The following is a 21,578-nucleotide window of genomic DNA, read 5'->3' on the forward strand; positions in this document are numbered from 1 at the left end:
TTCACACTCCAGCCTGGGTGAAAGAGCAAGACTCCATCTTAAAAAAAAAAAAAGTCAGTAGAGAAACAGAATACAAGAAGAGGGACATGGAGAAGCGTTTTATAATTTATCAAACTGTGAGCTCTAAGCCCCACATTTAAAGGGGATAAAAACCTTGCCAGACAGAATACAAGCATGTAATAAATTAATCACTGCAGAATTGGCTCAGGAAAACCATGAAGAGATTTCACAAGGCAAATACACAGCAAATTGCTGAACGAATGATTCAAATAGCAATTGCTCAGGAGCTCAGAAAAGGGAGCAAGATATATGAGCTGAGATCGTCTGCTAAGCCTGCCGGGAAGAGGTGAATTAGAGCGGAGCCTGCAGGCAACGGCTGAACAAGGCAGCAAAGAGGGGCATCTTCCCCAACCTGGGAAGAAAGGCCAGAGTGGGTAGGGGGTTTTGAGGTCAGAGTGACAGCTGTGCCAAGCAAATTGTTTACAAAGCATTCACACCTGTTTTTCCTTCTAATCTTTTGTTTTTGAGATGGGGTCTGGCTCTGTCACCCAGGCTGGCCTGCAATGGCGCAATCTCGGTTTACTGCAACCTCCACCACCTGGGTTCAAGGATTCTCCTGCCTCAGCCTCCTGAGTATCTGGGATTACAGGTGCATACCACGACGCCTGGCTAATTTTTGTGTTTTTAGTAGAGATGGGGTTTCACCATGTTGGCCAGGCTGGTCCAGATACATGATCCAGATCTTATACCAACTCCTGACCTCATGGTGCACACTCCTCGGCCTCCCAAAGTGCTGGGATTACAGGCATGAGCCACCTCGCCCCAGCCTCTCCTTTTAATCTTGACTTTCACAAATACCTGGTGGCAGGCGTCATTTCCCCATTCTACAGGTACCCGAGGCTCAGAGTGAGACAGTGACTTACTCAAGACCTCCCAGCTACAAAATGGCAGAGCCTGGGCTTGAGCTAGCATCGTCATGGGCTGGAAGAGCCACAATCCATGTTGAGGCACCTGGGTTTGGAGACCGCTGCCTTTTTTTTTTTTTTTTTTTTTTTTGAGATGGAGTCTTGTTCTGTCACCCAGGCTGAGTGCAATGGCCTGATCTCAGCTCACTGCAACCTCCCTCTCCCATTTTCAATTCTCCTGCCTCAGGCTCCCGAATAGCTTGGATTACAGGTGTGCCCCACTGCACCTGGCCTTAGACTGCTGCTTTTTGAAACCAAAATTCTGGCCTGGAAACAGAGCTTGGTTTTTCCAACCCTTGCCCTGCCGCTATGATACCAGAGGAAGAGGCTTCCCTGGGCCTCAGTTTCCTTGCCTGCACAATGTGGCTGGCAAGACTTGGTCTCCTCTCACAGGGTGATGGTGAGCTTTAAAATCCTGTGAAAGTGATCTGACTGGAGAGCAGTGGACAGTGGGAAGGCTGTTGCTGTCACGGCATTCTGCACATCTGTCCAGACTCAATTAGCCACCTAAGGAGAGAGTAGGGTGGGGCTTCCATCGGCCATGGGATATGTGGACAATCATCCTTCTATATCTTTCCTCCATGGCTCCTGGGGCAGCTGGGGAAGCAAGCTGGATGGGCCTGGCCCCATGCTGCCAGGTGAGGTGGATGCCTGGCTGTGGCTCTAGGAGAGCCACCCTCCCTCAGGGAACCCACTTTACACAGTAGCAGTGGCAGCAGAGGCTGGCGAGGAGACAAGATTCGGACTCTTCAATTGGGGAGCACTGAGAGCATTTCCCGAGCCTCAGATACATGGGGACTGTGACCCTCCCTGGGACCCCAGTTAGGCTGCTCCTCAGGACTAAGGAAGGAGGAGGGGGTGTGAGAAATCTTTCACCATATACCATAGAAAGCATTTACCTCAATGGCCTTAGTTTACCTATGGGGAAACTGAGGCACATAAAGGGAAGGGAGCATGTCCAGTCTGTCCTTAATAGTAAGACCCACTGAATACACCTCTCCTGGCTCTTTGTTTAGTGTTTGGACATTCAAAGACCCCTAGACTAGGCGGCGGGAGTTTCAGGGCCACGATCCAGATCTTACACCAACTGTGTGTGGCCCCGCACAAAATCACTCCCTGCTCTTTGGCACTTAAGTTGGCGAAACTGGGATGGGCTGGGACCTCAAAGGGCCGTCCTAGTAGGGGAGTCACAGGCCTAGGTGGTGAAGGGGTGAAAGGGCATGTCTCGCGGTTTATAGTCCACTGAGCCTCGCCGGAGGTAACCCCAGCTCAGGGATGCTTTCGTTGCCATGGCAACCGCCGGGTAGGCGCGGGCCCCTGCGTGCGGCTGAAGAAGTTGGGACCAATCCTGCCCTTCCCAAGATGGCGGCGGCAGCAGGGCAAAGGGCGGGGTTAGATGCTGTCAGCCTGTCCAGACCTTTCCTCTGTTTTCGCTTGTTCCTACTAACGGCGAGCTTCCGCCAATACTTGTTCTTGTTCTTGGTTCCGAGCGTCCCGAGAGCCGGGAAGGGAAGGATTGTCTGCAGGGATTGGAGCAAATATCCAGTGTGGGAAAAGGCGGGACTTCCGCGTCCTGCCGGAAGTGACGTGACAGTAGCGGCCACCGCCAGGTGGAACGGCAGGTGGGTTCAGGTACCAGCCTGGCCCGGACCCGGTTGTGGTACCAACGCTTCCGGTGAGCGACAGAGGCAGCTCCTCAGGGCCTGGAGACCCGTGGGGCGGGCTCTGGGATCTGAGCCTATCGCCCTGGCCTGGAGTCCCCCTTTGTACCTAGTAAGAATCACCTACCCAGCCCCCCACCCGGAGACTGTCCCATCCCACTCCAGAGGGGAAGAGGAGGGCCCTGCTGTCCCGTATGAGGGTGATGGAGGGAGGGGTGGCGTTGGCATTTATGCACTTCGGTTCCCTAAATCCTATGCTCCTTTCTCTCCCGGATCCAGTTCCCCATTCCCCTACCGAGCTGGGCAGTTAGCCAGCCCACTCCAACTCTCGGAACCATGTTTGCAGACTTGGATTATGACATCGAAGAGGATAAACTGTGAGTATTTTATTCCCCCAAGTTCCAGCAGTGTAGGAGCCCCAAGTTTCTCATTTCCCAGGACTTCCCAGTCCCACAAAGCCTTGCTTCTCAGCGGTGGATCAGGTGTTGTACTGAAGCAGCAACGGACCCTGCTTTCCCAGGAGCTCACTATTTGTAGGGGGCTGTGGACAGTTAAAAGGATAATCACAGCTCAGTGCCGTAAGGGCACTATTAGCATGACTTGGTGACAAGAAGAGCAAAGCAGATGGAGCAGTGCTTCTGCTGGGGTGGTCAAGGAAAGCTTCATGGAGGAGGTAGCAATTGAACCAGGTTTTGAAGGTTTAATAGGAATATTGTAGACACACCTTCTTTCCCAACATAGATCGTTAGTAGGACAGATTTTCAAACATTAGATTTGTCTTCCCATTAGAATATATCTTTCAGATCAAGGAGTGGGTGCAATGCCTTGCTCTGTGCTCAGCACTTAGTAAGGGGCTTGACATCAGTAGGTTGTTAGCAAATTTTTTTGAATGAATAAGTGAATCAGCGTGAGTACTTACCATAAAACACCAGTCAATGCTAATTTATAGTGGAAACTGAGAGGTAATTGAGCAGTTGAGAGGTGGGAGGTAGATGGTTTAATAGAGGAAGACTCCTTGGAGTAGGTGGCCGTCATATTCCATAGATGCCTGATAAGGTGACAAGGACAGAACCTGGCTCAAATCTCAGAGATCGAATAAATGAAAGGGAAGGGAGACCTGTTTTTATGGAGTGCCTGCTGTGGACTGGGTTGCTGTTAGCGCCCTCCATGCATGGTTAGAAGAACTCTGATAAGGGTGCTCATCCCCATTTTATGGATGAAGAAATTGAGATGCTTGGGTAAGAGGGTGACTTGCCCAAGTCCCATAGCTGGCTGGGCATGGTGGCTAACGCCTGTAATCCCAGCACTTTGGGAGGCTGAGGCAGGCGGATCACCTGAGGTCAGGAGTTAAAGACCAGCCTGGCCAACATGGTGAAACCCCGTCTCTACTAAAAATACAAAAAATATTAGCCAGGCATGGTGGCAGGCGCCTGTAGTCCCAGCTACTCCGGAGGCTGAGGCAGGAGAATCACTTGAACCCCGGGAGGCGGAGGTTGCAGTGAGCCAAGATTGTGCCATTGCACTCCAGCCTGGGCAACAAGAACAAGACTCTGCCTCAAAAGAAACCAAGTTCTGTAGCTGATAAATGGCAGAGCTGGGGTTTGATCCCACATCTGCTTAATTCCAAGAGCTGTGCATGTTTCAGCACAAAATGTTTTGTCCAAGGGAGGGAGAGAAAAAGCTGGGCAGCCAGTGGAGCCCCTCGGGAGTTTTGGAGGGCCCACCCCCTCCAGTCATCCTTCCGCCAGGAGAGTCAGCCTCGCTTGCTTTTCTTTCTAGCGGAATCCCAACTGTGCCTGGGAAGGTGACCCTGCAGAAGGATGCTCAGAACCTGATCGGGATCAGCATTGGAGGAGGGGCCCAGTACTGTCCCTGTCTCTATATCGTCCAGGTATTGGGCGCTTTGGAGGGGGGCACAAGGTACATCCCTACTTGGGCATGACAAAGGCAGGTTCATTTCTCCACGCTGCATAGCTAACTCCTTCTCATTCTTGAGGTCTGATCCTCTCAGAGGGGCTTTCTGATCACCTGCACTGCATTGGTCTGCCCTGTCTTCTCCCCTATGTTGCTCTGTTTTTTTCCTTCTCGGCACTTAGTACTTGTTATTTGCCCTCTGTCTAGTAGAGTAGACTCTTTGCACTGAGGGCAGTGTCCTGGTTTGCTTTTTCACTACAGTAAGCACCAGGTACAGTGCCTGGCACATAGTGGACATGCAATAGAAATTGACTATTGAATCAACAAAACCATCAGCCTTGGGTACTAGCCAAAATGAAGTGTCATAGGAATATGATGAAATAATGGCCCAAGTTCAAATGCAAGCTTCTTCCCTACTTACTAGCAAGTTACTTAACCTCTTTGGGCCTCAGTTTCATCACCTAGAAAGGGGGGATTTAAAACATGTAGACATAATCGTCTCTGGGTTCCTGTGAAAAGTCAGTAAAACAACATAACACACTAGCACTTAAGAAACGTGCATTGGCCGGGCCCAGTGGCTCACGCCTGTAATCCCAGCACTTTGGGAGGCCGAGGTGGGTGGATCACGAGGTCAGGAGTTCGAGACCAGCCTGGCCAACATGGTGAAACCCCGTCTCTACTAAAATACAAAAAATTAGCTGGGCGTGGTGGTGCACGCCTGTAGTTCCAGCTACTCGGGAGGCTGAGGTAGAAGAATCGCTTGAACCTGGAATGTAGAGGTTGCAGTGAGCCGAGATCACGCCACTGCATTCCATGCATTCCAGCCTGGATGACAGAGTGAGACGCTGTTTCAAAAAAAAAAAAAAAAGAAACATGCATCAAGCAGTAGCTGCTGTTATTTTCCAGGCAGCTGTACATTTCCCCAGATGCTCTACCAGTGGTGAAGAACACTCTTGTGTGTCTCGTAGAGGAAGCTGCACTGGTGATATTCTGTCCACCGCAACTCAGGAGTGCTGACAGACCTGCTGTGGGGGCTCCTTCACTGTGTGGCTCATCCAAGTCAGTGACCTTGCTGTAGCCTTGGGAAGACCCGTTCTAACCCTCTCAACTGGGTAGCCACTGGTGGCAGATAGGAAACTGGCCTCTGTGAAGATCTTGCTAAGGAGTCGTTTGTAGGCCTCGAAGACAGATTCCCAGGATTGACCTGGTCTTGCTTCTGCTCACAGTGCTGCCTCCTTCATGAGCCATTTGGCCTCCTGTGACCCAGGAGGCATTAGCAAGGCCTCCCCGCTGTAATCCCAGCGCTTTGGGAGGCTGAGGCGGGCAGATCACCTGAGGTGAGAAGTTCAAGACCAGCTTGGCCAACATGGTGAAACCCTGTCTCTACTAAAATACAAAAATTAGCCAGGCATGATGGCGGGTGCCTGTAATCCCAGCTACTCGGGAGGCTGAGACAGGAAAGTTGCTTGAACTCAGGAGATGGTGGTTGCAGTGAACCGGGATCATGCCACTCTACTCCAGCCTGGGCAGCTGAGTGAGACTCCGTCTCGATAATAATAATAATAATATAATCAATTTTTTAAAATTCAATTTTGTTTTTATCAAAGTGCCATGTGACTTGCCTCTACAAAGTCAAGAGCATTACAAATCCTGTGTCAAATAATAGCAAGCCACTGCCCTTCCCCTGCGCACCTCACCCGGCTTGCTCTGTTTCTTCATGCATGGGCTTCCATTTTTCTCAATAGTCTCACTGTGTCGCCCAGGCTTGAGTGCAGTGGTGCAGTCATGGGTCACTGCAGCCTTGACCTCCCCAGACTCAGATGGTTCTCTCACCTCAGGCTCCAAGTAGCTGGGATTACAGGCACGTGCCACTAAACCTGGCTAATTTTTGTGTATGTTTTATAGAGACGGGTTTTGCCATGTTGCCCAGGCTTGTCTCAAACTGTTGGGTTCAACTGATCCACCAGCCTTGGCCTCCCAAAGTGCTGGGATTACAGGCATGAGCCACCACTCTCAGCCTATCCTGTTATTTCTTTATCTGTCACCTGTAAATATCTATTGACTTTGCCTCGTCCGGTAGATGAGAATTTAGTTCTTCCCTTGACCAGTCTGTTTCCTCTCATCTCACCTTTCCAACATAGTTATTTTTCCGTTTTTGGCTAAATTACTATTAGTACAACAGATATTTTGTTCGGGAAATCTTTTCCAAGTGCCTCCTAGGCTCGTTGTAGGCACTAGGGATAAAAAAGTGAAGAAAACAAACATCCCTCTCTTGCAGAGCTCTCATTCTAGTCGAAACAACTCTATGTTTAACTTTCTGAGGAATCTGTGTTTCTTTTCTTAATTCAGCCTTTTCTTCTTCTTTGAGAGGGTGGGGGTAATTTCCTGTTTTGTTTTTTTTCATTTTGCACTCTTCTTGTTTTCTCAGTATGTTTTCCACAATTTCCTATCTTCTTTTTTTTTGAAAAGAAGTCTTGCTCAGTTGCCAGGTTGGAGTGCAATGGCTCAATCTTAGCTCACTGCAACCTCCAGCCCCTGGGTTCAAGTGATTCCCCTGCCTCAGCCTCCCAAGTAGCTGGGATTACAGGCACATGCCACCACGCCCGGCTAATTGTATTTTTAGTAGAGACAGGGTTTCACCATGTTGGCCAGGCTGGTCTTGAACTCCTGACCTCAAGTGATACGCCTGCCTCCACCTCCCAAAATGCTGGGATTACAGCGTGAGCCACTGTGCCTGGCCCCATCTTCTTCAGTCTGTTTTCTGCCCTGTAGTTTCTCCCCCTTGTGCCCTCCCCTTGCCCCTCCTCTTTGGATTCCCCCATCTTGGGGGTCCCTTTCGTGGTTTACTCCCTGATCTCCCATGGAGAATATCCTCCTGTAGCTTTCTGAGAAAGGGCACGTGGGATGTCAGTTTTTTGAGACCTCGGGTCTGCCTGATTTGGTCATTGTGGTTCCCATTTTCCTTTCAGTTGACATTTTGGCTCATCAGATTCAAGAATGAATGTCAAGGTTGACAGTAATTCCTGTGTGAAGCGTGATGGCCTTGTCACATTATCTTTTGCTGTCACATGGCTATTGCCATTCTTATTTGTGAACCTTTATTTGTGATGTGTTTTATTTCCGATCTGTGAGGACTTTGAGGACCTTCTTTTTGTCTGGTGTTGGGAAGAGTCGTGATGATAGCTGCAAGCACAGTCTTTTTTTTATTGTGCCAGATCCTCAGAGGGTGATGTCATTGGGAACACCGTGTCTTTCTTGTCATGTATCTTGATGATGACATCCTGCTTTCTGTATTCTCTGTTCTGTTTTTTTCTATTTTTTTTTATTGTGGTAAAATTTACCATCTTAACTTTTTTTTTTTTTGAAACAGGATCTTGCTCTGTCGCCCAGGCTGGAGTGCAGTGGCACGATCACGGCTCACTGCAGCCTCAACCTCCTGGGCTCAAGCCATCCTCCCACCTCAGCCCCCTGAGTAGCTGGGACTACAGGCACACACCACCATTCCTGGCTCATTTTTGTATTTTTTTTTTTTTTGGTAGAGGTAGAGTTTTGCCATATTGCCCAGGCGATCTTCCCACCTCAGTTTCCCAAAATGCTGGGATTACAGGTGTGCACCACCATGCCCAGCCCTTGGTCTAGTTTTGAATTAGATTGTTTGGTTTTTATTGTTGAGTTTTAGGAATTCTCTACAAAGCATAATCAGCTAAGAGGAAAAAAAGAAAACAGTTTTAGGAATTCTGTATATATTCTGGATATTAATCCCTTATCAAAAATGTGATTTGCAAATATTTTCTCCCATTCTGTGGGTTGCCTTTTACACTGTTGATAATGTTCTTTTCTTTTCCTCTCTTCTCTTTTCTTTCTTTCTTTTTTTTGTTTTTTTTTTTGAGACAGAGTCTCACTCTGTTGCCCAGGCTGGAGTACAGTGATGGGATCTCAGCTCATTGCAGCCTCTGTTTCCCAGGCTCAAGCTATCCTCCCACCTCAGCCTCCCAAGTAGCTGGGACTACAGGCGTATACCACCATGCCTACCTAATTTTCGTATTTTTTTGTAGAGACTGGGTTTTGCCACATTGTCCAGGCTGGATGGTGTGTTTTGATGCACCAGTTTGAAAATTTGTTCAATTTATTTAGTTTTTCTTTTATTACTTGGGTCTTAGGTGTCATATCCAAGAAATTACCGTCAAATCGAATGTCATGAAGCTTTTGGGCTAGGCGTTTTTCTGAGTTTTATAAGTTTTAACTTTTACATTTAGGTCTTTAATCAATTTTGAGTTAATTATTATTATTATTATTATTATTTTGAGACAGAGTCTCATTCTGTTGTTTAGGCTGGAGTGCAGTGACATGATCTTGGCTCACTGCAACCTTTGCCTCCCAGGTTCAAGCGATTCTCCTGCCTCAGCCTCCTGAGTAGCTGAGACTATAGGCGCCCACCACCATGCCCAGCTAATTTTTGCATTTTTAATAGAGATGGGGTTTTACCATGTTGGCCAGGTTAGTCTCGAACTCCTGACGTCAGGTGATCTGCCTGCCTTGGCCTTCCAGAGTGTTGGAATTATAGGCGTGAGCCACTGCGCCTGGCCTTGAGTTAATTTTTGTATATGGTGTTAGGTAGTGTCAACTTCATTTTTCACATACTATTGTTGAAATGACTGTCCTTCCCCATTGAATGTTCTTGACACCCTTGTCAAAAATCATTTGACGCTGGGTGTGGTGGCTCATGCCTGTAATCCCAGCACTTTGGGAGGCCGAGGCAGGTGGATCATCTGAGGTCGGGAGTTCGAGACCAGCCTGACCAACATGGAGAAACCTTGTCTCTACTAAAAATACAAAATTAGCCAGGCGTGGTGGTGCATGCCTATAATACCAGCTACTCGGGAGGCTGAGGCAGGAGAATTGCTTGAACCTGGGAGGCAGAGGTTGTGGTGAGCAAGATCACACTATTGCACTCCAGCCTGGGCAATGAGAGCAAAACTCCGACTCAAAAAAAAAAAAAAAAAAAAAAATCATTTGACTGTATATCTGAGGCAGGAGGATTGCTGGAGCCCAGGAACTCAATGCCACAGTGAGCTGTGATCACGCCACTGCACTCCAGCCCGGGTGGTGAGATGCGTTCTCAAAAAACGAGAGCAGAGGGTAGAGTGGAAGACAGAGCCAGGCAGTGGTCAGGTGTCTTCCCAGGTTCCATCTTAGCCCTCCCTTTCTTCCCCTACCACTCTTCTTATGCACCCACAGGTATTTGACAACACCCCAGCAGCCTTGGACGGCACAGTGGCAGCTGGCGATGAGATCACCGGTGTCAATGGCAGGTCAATCAAAGGGAAAACCAAGGTGGAGGTGGCGAAGATGATTCAGGAGGTGAAGGTAAGGGCTGCTGCAGAGCAGCAGAGGCAGCCACACATGCTTCTGAGACCTCCAGGCTGCCAGAGGCCCCATCAGGCCTGCAAGGGGGTATCAGCCCTCACCGCCCCCTTCCTTGGCACGTGCAGGGTTAGGGTCACACTCCAGCCTCCCTCGTCCATCCCTCATTCATTCAATAAATAGTAGTCGTGCTCCAGGACTTGTGCTGAACCTTGGCAAGGGAGTGGGCGGCAAGACCACAAGGTCCCTGTGAGCCCCCGGGGAGCTGACAGACTCGGAACCATCCCTCAGGCAAGCCCCTGTGTCCAGTCAGCGCTGGAGCTGAAGCTAAAAGTCCAAGGTGATCCTGCCCGGGTCAGTAGACACCCAGTAATGTCAGCCGGGTCATGCTGGGCCTGCGAGGGCTAAGAGAGAAGGAAGAGCACCCTTTCCCCATCCTGTAGGAACTTTTGGTCCCACGCAGCCTCCTGGGCTCATCGACACCCAGAGAACCCCCGTCCCAGGCCAGCTGCTCTTCTGCTCTATGGACCAGAGTCACACACTGTCTGCCCCTGCTTCCCCCCACCCCTGCTGCTACAGGCCCAGGCCTCTCTGCAGGGACACTCCCTCCTGGAATGGCAGGCAGCGTCCTGGCCTCTCCCGAAGCAAGCATGCAGCCCCTTTGCCATTTCCTAGCGATGTGGCTGCTAGCGAGTCTCAGGAAACCAATATTGTGAAAGAACTGATGTGCAGGCAGTGCGCCGACGCGGGGTGATTTAGAAGTCTTGGGGGCAGGGGTCCCCACTGTGAGTTGAGCTTGGCCAAGCGTTGCAGCCACCTCCCTCAGCCCCACTTCTGTCCTCCGGGTTCTAGCACCCCTGATAGTCCCCCTTCCTGCCTTAAGCCAGGCCAGCCGCTGCTCCATCGTCTCTCCCCTTTATCCTCCTGTCCTGCTCCTGAGTGGTCCCTGCTTCTCTCCTTCCTTGCTGTAGGGAGGAATATTCCCATCCTGTACATTCTCCTATTCCAGCCCCTTTAGCCATAGGACAAATCGGGGCCTGGGGCTGGGGCTCAGAGCTCTGCTGTAAAAAAGGAAGCAGCAAGGTTCATTGAGACCCCAGCTGCCACTCCACATGGTCTGGGTATCACTGCCCCAGGCGTCCATTCTACATGGCCTGGGTATCACTGCCCCAGCTGCCACTCTACATGGCCTGGGTATCACTGCCCCAGGCGTCCACTCTACATGGCCTGGGTATCACTGCCCCAGGCGTCCACTCCACATGGTCTGGGTATCACTGCCCCAGGCGTCCACTCTACATGGCCTGGGTATCACTGCCCTAGGCGTCTACTCCACATGGTCTGGGTATCACTGCCCCAGGCGTCCACTCCACATGGTCTGGGTATCACTGCCCCAGGCATAACCTGTTAGGCAGAGGAACTGATCACGGGAACAGGTGCAGGGGTCTTGTTCTGGCCGAGTTGGGTTGTGTGTGCCCTGTTCGGCAGCCCCACCCCCCTCCCCATCTCTGCTCGTCAGGTCCCTCCCTGTCCTCTCAGGCTTGGTCACAGCAGCTCCTCAGGTTGCCCGTGAGGACAAGAGCTCTTTGTGTTTGCACACAGCATGACAGGGATGCGGCATTGGCCCAGCTGCCCTGTTTGGGTGCTGGGCAGGGATTACTCTTCCGTCTTACAGGTGTCCAGAGGCGGGGAGTGACCTGCCTGTGGTCTGACTCCCACTGCAGCCCGCTTGCCGTGAGCCTACAGCTGCTCCCTGTGGGTGGCCCCTGAGCACGCCTGTGTTTTATTCTGGGGGAGCGGTTCACACCCCACCTCTGACTCTGATCGCATCTCTCATTTTGGTTTCCCTTTGGGACTTGATTTTTAAATCCTGTTTTATATTTGGATGAATGTGGTCCCAAGTTGAAGGGTTTTTGGTTTGCAAGGATGAGGTGAACACAGTAGCCTCCCGTGCTCAGGGAAATCCTCTTGGGAGAAGCTGTGTCTCCTAAGCAGTCGTTAGAAAGTGGTTTGTGTCATTCCCTGATTTGCATCAGCCTTGGGGGCTGGGGCTGCCCCTGCCCCTTCCCCTTCCCCTTGGTGCCCTAGCACCAGGCACAGAGCAAGTGCTCAGATGTAGCTGTTCAATGAGTAGAGGGATTCCTGGGGATGGGGTGGTTTGCGGGGGAGGAGGGAATAATCAGTGTAGGGAAAGGACACGGCAAAGGCTTGGAGTGTGGTTTGCCTGGGGAGGGAAGAAGGAGAGCCTGACCTGACCGAAGCACAAGACATCAGAGACCGGGCTGTGGGCCCTGTGCAGGCCCTGTCCCCACTGATTCCCCAGGGCTTAGATGTAGAGTAGAAATGGAGAGGCCTGGGAGCAGACAGGGTCACAAGCTGGGGCCATGTCACGGCTCTCAGCCTAGCCCCTTACTGGGGCTTAGGATTCTTTTTTTTTTTTTTTTTTTTTGAGACAGAATTTCATTCTGTCATCCAGGCTGGAGTGCAATGGTGCGATCTCAGCTCACTGCAACCTCCGCCTCCCTGGTTCAAGTGATTCTTGTGCCTCAGTCTCCTGAGTAGCTGGGACTACAGGCACGCGCCACCATACCCAGCTAATTTTTGTATTTTTAGTGGAGATGGGGTTTTGTCATGTTGCTCAGGCTGGTCTTAAATTCCTGACCTCAAGTGATCTGCCCGCCTCAGCCTCCCAAAGTGTTAGGATTACAGGTGTGAGCCACCGTGCCCGGCCTTGGGCTCAGGATTCTCAGTCCAGAACAGTCTTGGCGGGGAAGGGCTCAGGGTCTGGAGCCTCCCTCACTAGTCTGTGTGTGCTGCTCTTCCAGGGGGAGGTGACCATCCACTACAACAAGCTGCAGGCGGACCCCAAGCAGGGCATGTCCCTGGACATTGGTAAGCTGGTCAGAGCAGTTACGGGTGTCCAGCAGCCTCCCTGGATGGGCCCTGGCCCAACGGAGAAGTGCCCCAGCCAGCCTTTCCCTCCCCTTTATGACAGGAGAATCCAGAGTTACATGGCTGTGGGCTCTGACTTCTGACCAAGCAAATCTGAAAGGCCTGGGAGGACCCCCGGTGCTCTCCCTGCATCTGTTCCTGTACTCTGTCCCTGGTTTCTCACTCCCCCGTGTTTCACCCCTACCTCCCCACTTCGGCCACCTCCTCTGGGAACTTGCTACCCTAGGGTTGTCCTTTGCAGGCCATCGCCTTGGCTTCCACGGCCCAGGGCCTCCCTCTTCATAAAGGCAGAGCAGCCCAACCCTGGCCTGGCACCTCATGCCCTCTAGCACGACCGCACTCCTCCCTGGCCTCTCCTGCCCTCAGCTCCCAGGGACTCTGGATCTGAACTGGAGCTCAGGCACTGGGCAGAGGGTCTGCGCCCTGGGATAAGGTCCCTCCTGTTAGAGGGGCTGAGCCTTGGTTCTGTAGAAACTTTAAGACTCAAGAGCTGGACAGCAGCTTCGAGTCCTCTGGACCGGCCGCTTCACATTACGGATCAAAGCCTGAGACCCAGAGAGGGCGCTGCAGCCCCTAGTGAGCGCACCCCCAGGTCTCTCAGCTCTGGAGCCCGGCAGCCCTCTTCATACACCCTAGGGCCAGAGGCCAAGGGGCTAAGGGCAGCCTGGATCTGTCCAGGAGCTTCCTCCGAAACCCTTTCGTTCCAACACAGGACTAAGTCCCCTTCCTAGGACTAAGCTGGTGAGATGCAGTAATTGAGTCTGGGCTCCGAGCTTCATGGTCATTGATGGCGCCCATTACTTTCACATAACCAGCCCAGGGGCCCCTCTTCTCCCCTTCCCCTTTATGCGACACCCTAGGTCCTGATGTGACACAGAGGAGGGAAGAGGCCTCCTTGGCTTCCATTGGCCGGTGCGGAGCCCGGGCGGCACTGGGCTCTCAGGACCACCAGCTGATGTGCAGCAGGCCCTGGGCGAAGCCCTCCATGTTCAACTGCCCAGACTGCGAGCACCTCTGTGAAGCAGAGGGAATAGGACAGGGACCTAGGACCTCCCCGCTGGACATTCCCCACTTCATAGCCACCCCCAGCAGTCCTTCTGCCCCCTGTGGGATGCTCCCTGTGAATGGAGGTACGGCTGGGGGCAGGGATGGCCTCTGGGCAGCCACAGACTCACCAGGTCCTTCGTCCCCCGCTCAGTGTTGAAGAAAGTCAAGCACCGGCTGGTGGAGAACATGAGTTCGGGGACTGCAGATGCTCTTGGCCTGAGCCGGGCCATCCTGTGCAATGGTGAGTCCCTTCCCACCCAGCTTGGGCCCCAGGGACTCAAGCCCAGGCTAGGAAGACAGAAGGGGCACCATGGCTGCCCACCAAGCTGCTATGGGTCCCGTGGGCCTGACCCTGGCCTCTGCCCGTGGAGCTGAGAAGTCACCATCTCTGCATCCCCAGAGGCCTCTCCAGCTCCTGGAGTGTCCACAGCTGTCAGCTGGGCTGTCCTAGCCCGTGTCCCTCAGGTCACGGATGGGGAAACAGACTCAGTGTGGGGAGGTGCCTCTGCCCCTGCCCTCAGCCCCCTTACCCCTCACCCCAGCACTCTCGCTGCCCACCTCACGCCTCCTTTGTCCAGGAGGTGGCGCTGCTGCCCTTGCCTTAGCAGGTCCTCCCTTCGAGGTGGCTGCCCAGGCGAGCGGGGAGGCATGTACATGCACATTTACACACGCGTGCACACATGCGCACACACTTCCCCTCCCCGGGGTGGCCAACGAAACACTCGGTCCCACTCCTACCGTCGCCAGTCCGAGTTTAAAAATAGCAGCAGCTCTGCAGTGTGCGTGTGGGGTAGATATAAATACCTCCAGAAATTGTAGGCTCAGCTGGGCACACTGGGCTTTATTGGCTAGGGAAGTGGGGGTGGGGTCTGAGCTTGTTCCAAATGGTGTACAAAAGTGGCGGCTGCTATTTTCAGCCTCCTGGTGCCTATAAATCCCTGTTACTGTAGTTACCAGCCGTTGAGATGAAATTAGAACTGGTTGTTGTGTTTTTCCCCCCAAACCTTGCAATTTCCCTGGCCTTAAATAGGGTTTCTAAAATTGAAGCTCTCATGATGTCCCATGACCCAGCTAAAAACAACAGCATGACGCTTACATGGCTCCTTTCCTGCCGGCTGGCCGGGTGCTAAGGCTCTGGGGAGCCCAGGCCTGGAGGCCACTGGGTGGCCAAAGCCTCACCAAGACCTCTGAAGTGCTCCCTTCCTCCCCTGACAGCCTGTCGCACAGCTTCCTCCCTGCCCAGAGAGGCCTGAGCACAGCCTCCGCTCCTCCCTGCTTCTGCTCAAAAACCCTGACCCAGGTCAACACAGGAGACTGGGGAGCAGAGAGCGCCCAACTGCCCCACCTCTCCCCTGCAGCCCTCACCATCACACCGCTGCCCATCACCCGGCCACTGGGCTGGCTTCTCTGCTGGGCTTTGAGCCTTGAGAGCAAGACTTGGCTCAAAGTGAGCCTGACATGGTGGCTGGCACACAGTTGGTGCTCAAGAAACACCAGTTAAACCAATGAATATGATCACCAAGGCCTCTTCCCAGTGTGAGCTCTCTCAACCTTCCTGAATTTCCCCTTCCCTCCCCAAGTTGCATTTTCCCTTCTGAGCCATCTGTGTGCTTGGGAGGCAGGGACCACGTCCTGCCTGCGCTGGCGGCCTGGCTGCTCCATCTCCATTCCTATGGCTCCTGCCAGCCTTCCTCCCCGGCTGCCAGCAGGCTTTGTGATAGAAGTGCAGGGGCTTCGCCTGCTAGGCAGGGACCCTCCGCTGGCCCTGAGCAGGGCCTAGTCATTTACAAAACACCTTTGAACCCAGCTGACCTGAGGTGCCAAATCCCCCTCCCTGGGACCCCTGATCTTTCCCATCCTGGTTCTCCTCTGGGGCTGCCTCTCCCCTCCCCAGCCTGGCCCTGGGCCTCCTGTGGCTTGCTGAGCCCACTGACCTCCCCTCTTCTTTTAATCCCCACAGATGGGCTTGTCAAGAGGCTAGAGGAGCTGGAGCGGACCGCTGAGCTGTACAAAGGTGCTCGTCCCGGCACTGGCTCTACCCCAGCGAGCATGCTGTCAGCAGAGTGGCAGTGGGGGTGCTGGCACTAGGAATACCAACCTACAAAATCCTGGGACCATGGGCATTAAGAGTTCTTAAAAATATATATATACTTCTTTTGAATTTAAAAATAACTCAGGGACCAGGCGCGGTGGCTCACGCCTGTAATCCCAGCACTTTGGGAGGCTGAGGCGGGCGGATCACTTAAGATCAGGAGTTTGAGGCCAGCCTGGCCAATATGGTGAAACCCCATCTCTACTGAAAATACAAAAATTAGCCAGGCATGATGGCTCGTACCTGTAATCAGTATTCGAGAGGCTGAGGCACGAGAATCGCTTGAACCAGGGAGGCAGTGGTTGCAGTGAGCCAAGATCACACCATTGCACTCTAGTCTGGGCAATAGAGCAAGACTCCATCTCAAAAAAAAAAAAAATCAGACACTCATAAAAATTCAGAGACTAGCATCTGTAAACATAGTGAGAGTCCCCCGGAATCCCATGCTGTCCCAGGGCTAAAGCCCACAGCAGGCTGTGTGCCCTGCATCTTACAAAATCCTGGTGCCCCTGTCTGATGGGGCTCCTCACGGGGTGGGTTGGACTGAGCTTTTACCCCTGGGCCGTGGTTGGGTGGTTGGGAAAGGCTGTGTACCAGGGCCTAGCAGAGGCCTTAGGTGGGGTGGGCAGTTGGAGGCATTGCCCTGGGCCAGTGTGGTCCCCGCCATGCGTCACCATTCCCATCACTCGGTCTCTCCCACAGGGATGACGGAACACACCAAGAACCTCCTACGGGCCTTTTATGAGCTGTCGCAGACTCACCGGGGTAATGGCATCCCCCAAACCTGTGGCATGACCCTGGGCAATCCCTGGGGCCTCTCACTCCCGTGCTGAGGTGGGTCAGACCCACAGCGCCTGACCTCAGGCCAGCCCTGGGCTGGGCCTGGTCCCAGGTGCTGGGATTTGCGATAGGTCTGCGGGGAGCATCTAGATTAGCTGGCCTCTTAAGGGCCGCAACGATGGACAGGCCTCACCCTGTCTTCTTCACACTGCCACTGGCGGTGCACAAGGCCCTTGCTTATTTATATTTCTGATAAACCTGTAACTCTGGGCAGGCCGACTGCAGCTGACCCCAGCTATCTGCAGAAAATGAAGCCCAGACTGAGGAAAGGGCCACACCGCTCCCCAGTGGTGGAGCTGGTGTTCCAATCCAGGTGTCCAGACTCGGACCAGTGCTCTGCCTCAGGCGGCACCACCTCCTCAAATCTTGACCCAGCCTTCTCTCGCTGGTCCCTCTGGGGAATGAGGACCCGCTCCCTTGCTGTGTACACTCGGGACTTTCGGGGGAATAGACCAGCTCTTGGAGGTGTCAGTTCAGTTTCCTCCGGGTGTAGACTCAGCTCCTTCAGGGGGTTTAGACCAGCTCTCTTGGAGGTGTAGACCCTGTGCAGACATTGGCCTCCAGCCTGCCAGGCCTCCTGCCCTGCTTCTCCCCAACAAACCCCTGGCTTCTCCATTAGGGGGCCAAGCAGGGGCAGCCTTCAAGGCAAACTTGTCCTGCAGCCTTTGGGGACGTGTTCTCCGTGATCGGGGTGCGGGAGCCCCAGCCAGCTGCGAGCGAGGCTTTCGTGAAGTTCGCCGATGCCCACCGCAGCATCGAGAAGTTTGGCATTCGGCTTCTGAAAACCATCAAGCCGGTAGGTCCCGTTGAGCACGCGTGTGTCTGGCCTGTGAGGGTGGGGAGGGGAGAGTGTGGCTTGCAGAGAAGGTCCTATGCTGGAGTCCTGTGCCTGGGTAGAGCCTCTGGCTCGGTCGCCCACACAGTGGACCGTGGGTGAGTCACTGCGCCTCCTTGGGCCTTGCCATTGACCTCTGGGTGGGCTTCTGACCCTGGCTCACTACTGAGTCACAGCTTGCCCTGGGCCTGGCACTAGTCTTCTCATCCTTGAGAGAGACGAGAGATCAGGGAGCACTGGCTCTGACGGTTAGTCCACCAGCAGGGGTGATGCATCAGTGCCATTCTTGTCACCCTGGCACTCCCTGCCGTGACAGCCTCAGCATCCACCCACCTTCTTCCAGATGCTGACGGACCTGAACACGTACCTCAACAAAGCCATCCCAGACACTCGCCTCACTATCAAGAAGTACCTGGACGTGAAGTTTGAGTACCTGGTGAGTAGTCCAGGTGCCCAGGCTGCTAGGGCGAGCGCTCACTCTGGAGATCTGCCCCACTTCAGTCAGCCACACCGCAGCGAGCGAGGCTAGCCAGAGCCGACAGCATGTCTGCTGGAAGCGTGGCCCAGGGGCCCAGCGAGGAGCATCCAAAGCCCTGATGCTCCTGCACAAAGAAGCATCTGAGAGCCTGGGGCGGGCATGGCTCTTGCTCTGTGCACTTTGACCCCTTGGGATTTGTTGCCTTTAAACAATGGGTTAGACTAGGTGAGTGAGCGTAAAGTGGGTGTCAGTGAATGTTCGTGAGTTTTATATTTAATTATTCTATAGTCAAAGGAATTGAGAGAAAATGCTCCATTAAGCAAGCCAAATTTCCTTTGCTGCAGGACTTTTCAGAGCTTTTGATAGGCCCATGTGCAGTGTGAATTTTCAAGGGTCTTCCTAAGCTTCTTTAATGACAGACCCCTTTTTTCCCAGAGCATCTCTTGGGCCTTGAGTTTGGTCAACTCTGGGCTGCCTAAGCCTCAGGCCCTGGTCATCCCCCAGCCTCATGCCTCTCTGGGACTCCCTGAACACCTGTGCCAGCCTCTCCCGATGCGTGTGGGTGATGGGGGGTGGAGCTGGGGGCCTGGGGTGGGGGTAGCCACTTTGACAGCCTCACCTGTCCCACACAGTCGTACTGCCTGAAGGTGAAGGAGATGGATGACGAGGAATACAGCTGCATTGTGAGTGTTGGAGGGGGTGGCGGACTCCTACCTTCCCCTACCTGATCTGCCAGGGATAGCAGGTGGCTCAGGACAACCCGGGAGAGACCTGGGGGACTTGGCTGGACTCTGGTTCCTGGCGATTTGGGGCCACCCTCCCCAGTCCCGCTGGGCCTCGGGGTGCTGGGCACCTGGCCAGGGAACCACTTCCTCAGTCTGGGGGGCTCTTGGAGGGAAAATCGGATTTTTTTCACTCCTACGAGGCACTTTTAAGTTTTTGATGTTTTTGCCGTCGGGATCCATCTTGTGGCCAATGTTCATTGAATGTGGCAGAGGTGTGGGTTTGTTGTTTTCCTCTCTTCAAAGCTATCACTGAGTGCTTCTAAGGCACACTGATGTCTCAGAAGTGAGGTCTCAGGAATGAGGAACCACCGTGGGGTGAAAGCGCGGTGGGGTGCGGGGCGAGGCTGTCCCTGAGCAGGCCCTCCTGTCCCACCCCCGCCCCAGGCCCTAGGCGAGCCCCTTTACCGGGTGAGCACCGGCAACTACGAGTACCGCCTGATCCTGCGCTGCCGCCAGGAGGCGCGCGCCCGCTTCTCCCAGATGCGCAAGGACGTGCTGGAGAAGATGGAACTGCTGGACCAGAAGCACGGTGAGCGCCGCCCTCCTCCCCGTCCCCTCTCCATTTCAGAGGTGGGAAAACTGAGGCCCAGAGGGGTAAGGTACTCACCTGAGGTCTCAGGGCCAGGCCACGGCCCAGATGTGAAGCCCCTACAGGGGCCCAGCCACCTGCCCAGAGTCTGGCGTGGGTGGGGCTGGCCTGTGCATGTGGGCTCCGTGGGCGGCCGTCCATGATCCATTTACCCTGCAGCCTCCTGCGTTCCCTGAACTGGGAGCTGGGAGACCCCGGGCTGGGCAGCCCCTGCCTCTGCCCCTTGCCGGGTCATGAGGGATCAGGGAAGTGCCCGAGTGGGAAGCCCAGGGGAGACGAGAGGTGGGCCGGGTGGGCTGGGAGAGTCTCCTCCGAGGCAGGCAGCCAGAGCCCACTGCTGCCTGTCCCCCGACCTCCCACTCCAGTCCAGGACATCGTGTTCCAGCTGCAGCGCCTCGTGTCCACCATGTCTAAGTACTACAACGACTGCTACGCGGTGCTGCGGGATGCCGACGTCTTCCCCATCGAGGTGGACCTGGCGCACACCACACTGGCCTACGGCCTCAACCAGGAGGAGTTCACAGATGGGGAGGAGGAGGAGTTGGAGGACACGGCAGCTGGGGAGCCGTCCAGGGATACACGAGGGGCTGCTGGGCCCTTGGACAAGGGTGGAAGCTGGTGTGACTCCTGAGTGCCCCGCGGGTATGGCGCCGGGGGGCAGGGTGCGTGGGAGGACGGAGCCTGGGAGCGGGGCGGGGCCGCCAAGCAAGGGGGCGACGCATAAAGGCCTGCTGGCTTGGGGCGCCTGCCTCCCTGCTCCTTTGTCCTCGCACAGTGAACCTGGGCTCCTGCCCAGGACAGGCACCAGGGTCATGGCCTGGGACGTGGACACTGGCCCCTCCACCCTCCCTCCCCTCCCGGCTCCCTGGCCAGAGGGAGAGCTTGGTCTCTGGACCTGCCTTAGGAAGGAGAGGGAGGGCAGGAAGGAAAAGAAAGGACTTGGAGGTGGCAGGAGTCCGGGCCCTGCTCCTTGTGGGCACTCGCACTGCCCCCGGAGCCTGCCGGCAGTGGGGCCAGCGATGGACAGCTGAAGTTGGGGCCAGTGTCTCCTGGGCACCCTTGCCTCGCCCCAGACGGGCCCGTCCAGTCCCCATCACACCTCGGCGGCCTTTATTTATTCTCTTCCCCCAGCTTGGCCACTTCTTTGAAGGAGGGCTGGGCTCTGGGCCTGTATCGAATAAACAAACCTGGATGGCGCAGTGGTCGCAGTGGCTTTAGCCCCTCCTCGTCTGCCCCTCTCCTCCACCATAGTGCCCTCGCTGTGCGTCATTTATACCTCACTGAAGCGTCGCAGGGCTGGCACTGTGGTCCCCTTACCGCTGGTGATTTGAGGCTCAGAGAAAGATCCTGCCCAAGGCCACACCATGTGTGGGGACACAGTGGGATTTAACTCAGATCTGTCCTGAAGGCCTGACTTTGCCACCTGCCTCCAAAGCTTTCTGCTTTGTGGAGCCTTTTCTATCTCACCCTCCCCGCTCCCTGCCCCCAATCTGTGACCTTTCTGTGCTTCCAACAGGAAATAAACCTTTGGGGAAGAGACAGGTAGACATGGAGCCAGGGCGACAGCCCCCAAGTAGGGGAGGGTGGTAAGGGGCAAGTGCTGACTCCAGGTGCACCTGTGCCCCCGGGCGATGGGGAAAGGGCTGTGGGAAGAGAGGTGTGGAGAGAGGCCATGGGGAGTGTCTGCAGAGTGGCAGAAACAGGGTGGCCACTTCTGTTTCTCCTGGCCAGCCTCGGCCTGGTGTGATCAGTCATAGTGGCCCTTGTCACTCTAACGTGTTCCAGTTTGGATGATGAATATGGCCATCCTGATAATGGGAGGGGGCAAGAGGGTGTGCGAAGCAGGCTAAGTCCAGGATGGAAAAAGGGTTTGAGCTTTGAGCATGCAGTGCTGGGCACAAACCCAAATGGGAGGCTTGGCAAGGGTGGGACATAGAGGAGGGGCCGGCTGTCACCAGGAGCCCACCTGGGTTCCCGCAGAGCCATCAGACAGACCTCACCACGTCCCTGAAGGGGGCAGCCAGAGTGGAGGCCAAGGGCACAGGCTGGAACTGACAGC

The 21,578-nt window shown here is 54.3% G+C and overlaps 1 protein-coding gene and 1 long non-coding RNA gene across 4 annotated transcripts; one reads left to right on the forward strand and one right to left on the reverse strand.

The window, feature by feature from the left end:
* Positions 1-1,113: 1,113 nt before the first annotated feature.
* Positions 1,114-20,718, forward strand: LOC105464460 (protein interacting with PRKCA 1). 3 transcript variants are annotated; one of them, XM_011712406.3, is made up of 13 exons: positions 1,114-2,738; positions 2,906-3,003; positions 4,406-4,517; positions 9,779-9,907; positions 12,727-12,793; positions 14,052-14,141; positions 15,861-15,914; positions 16,695-16,757; positions 17,495-17,628; positions 18,011-18,103; positions 18,778-18,828; positions 19,315-19,459; positions 19,885-20,718. In XM_011712406.3, the coding sequence occupies exons 1-13, from the start codon at positions 2,241-2,243 to the stop codon at positions 20,148-20,150; spliced, it is 1,800 nt and encodes a 599-aa protein (XP_011710708.2). In that variant the 5' UTR covers positions 1,114-2,240; the 3' UTR covers positions 20,151-20,718. The 3 variants fall into 3 exon arrangements, with proteins under 3 accessions (XP_011710708.2, XP_011710709.2, XP_011710711.2); XM_011712407.3 differs by having other exon boundaries at positions 1,114-2,640; XM_011712409.3 differs by having other exon boundaries at positions 1,114-2,587.
* On the reverse strand, positions 3,025-4,771 carry LOC139358730 (uncharacterized). Its single transcript, XR_011614154.1, has 3 exons — positions 4,559-4,771; positions 3,546-3,674; positions 3,025-3,167 (listed from the first exon to the last, which is right to left on the reverse strand). It is a non-coding gene; the product is annotated as an uncharacterized lncRNA (long non-coding RNA).
* Positions 20,719-21,578: the final 860 nt, after the last annotated feature.

Source organism: Macaca nemestrina, chromosome 15, assembly GCF_043159975.1.
Source record: "Macaca nemestrina isolate mMacNem1 chromosome 15, mMacNem.hap1, whole genome shotgun sequence".
NCBI lineage: Eukaryota > Metazoa > Chordata > Mammalia > Primates > Cercopithecidae > Macaca > Macaca nemestrina.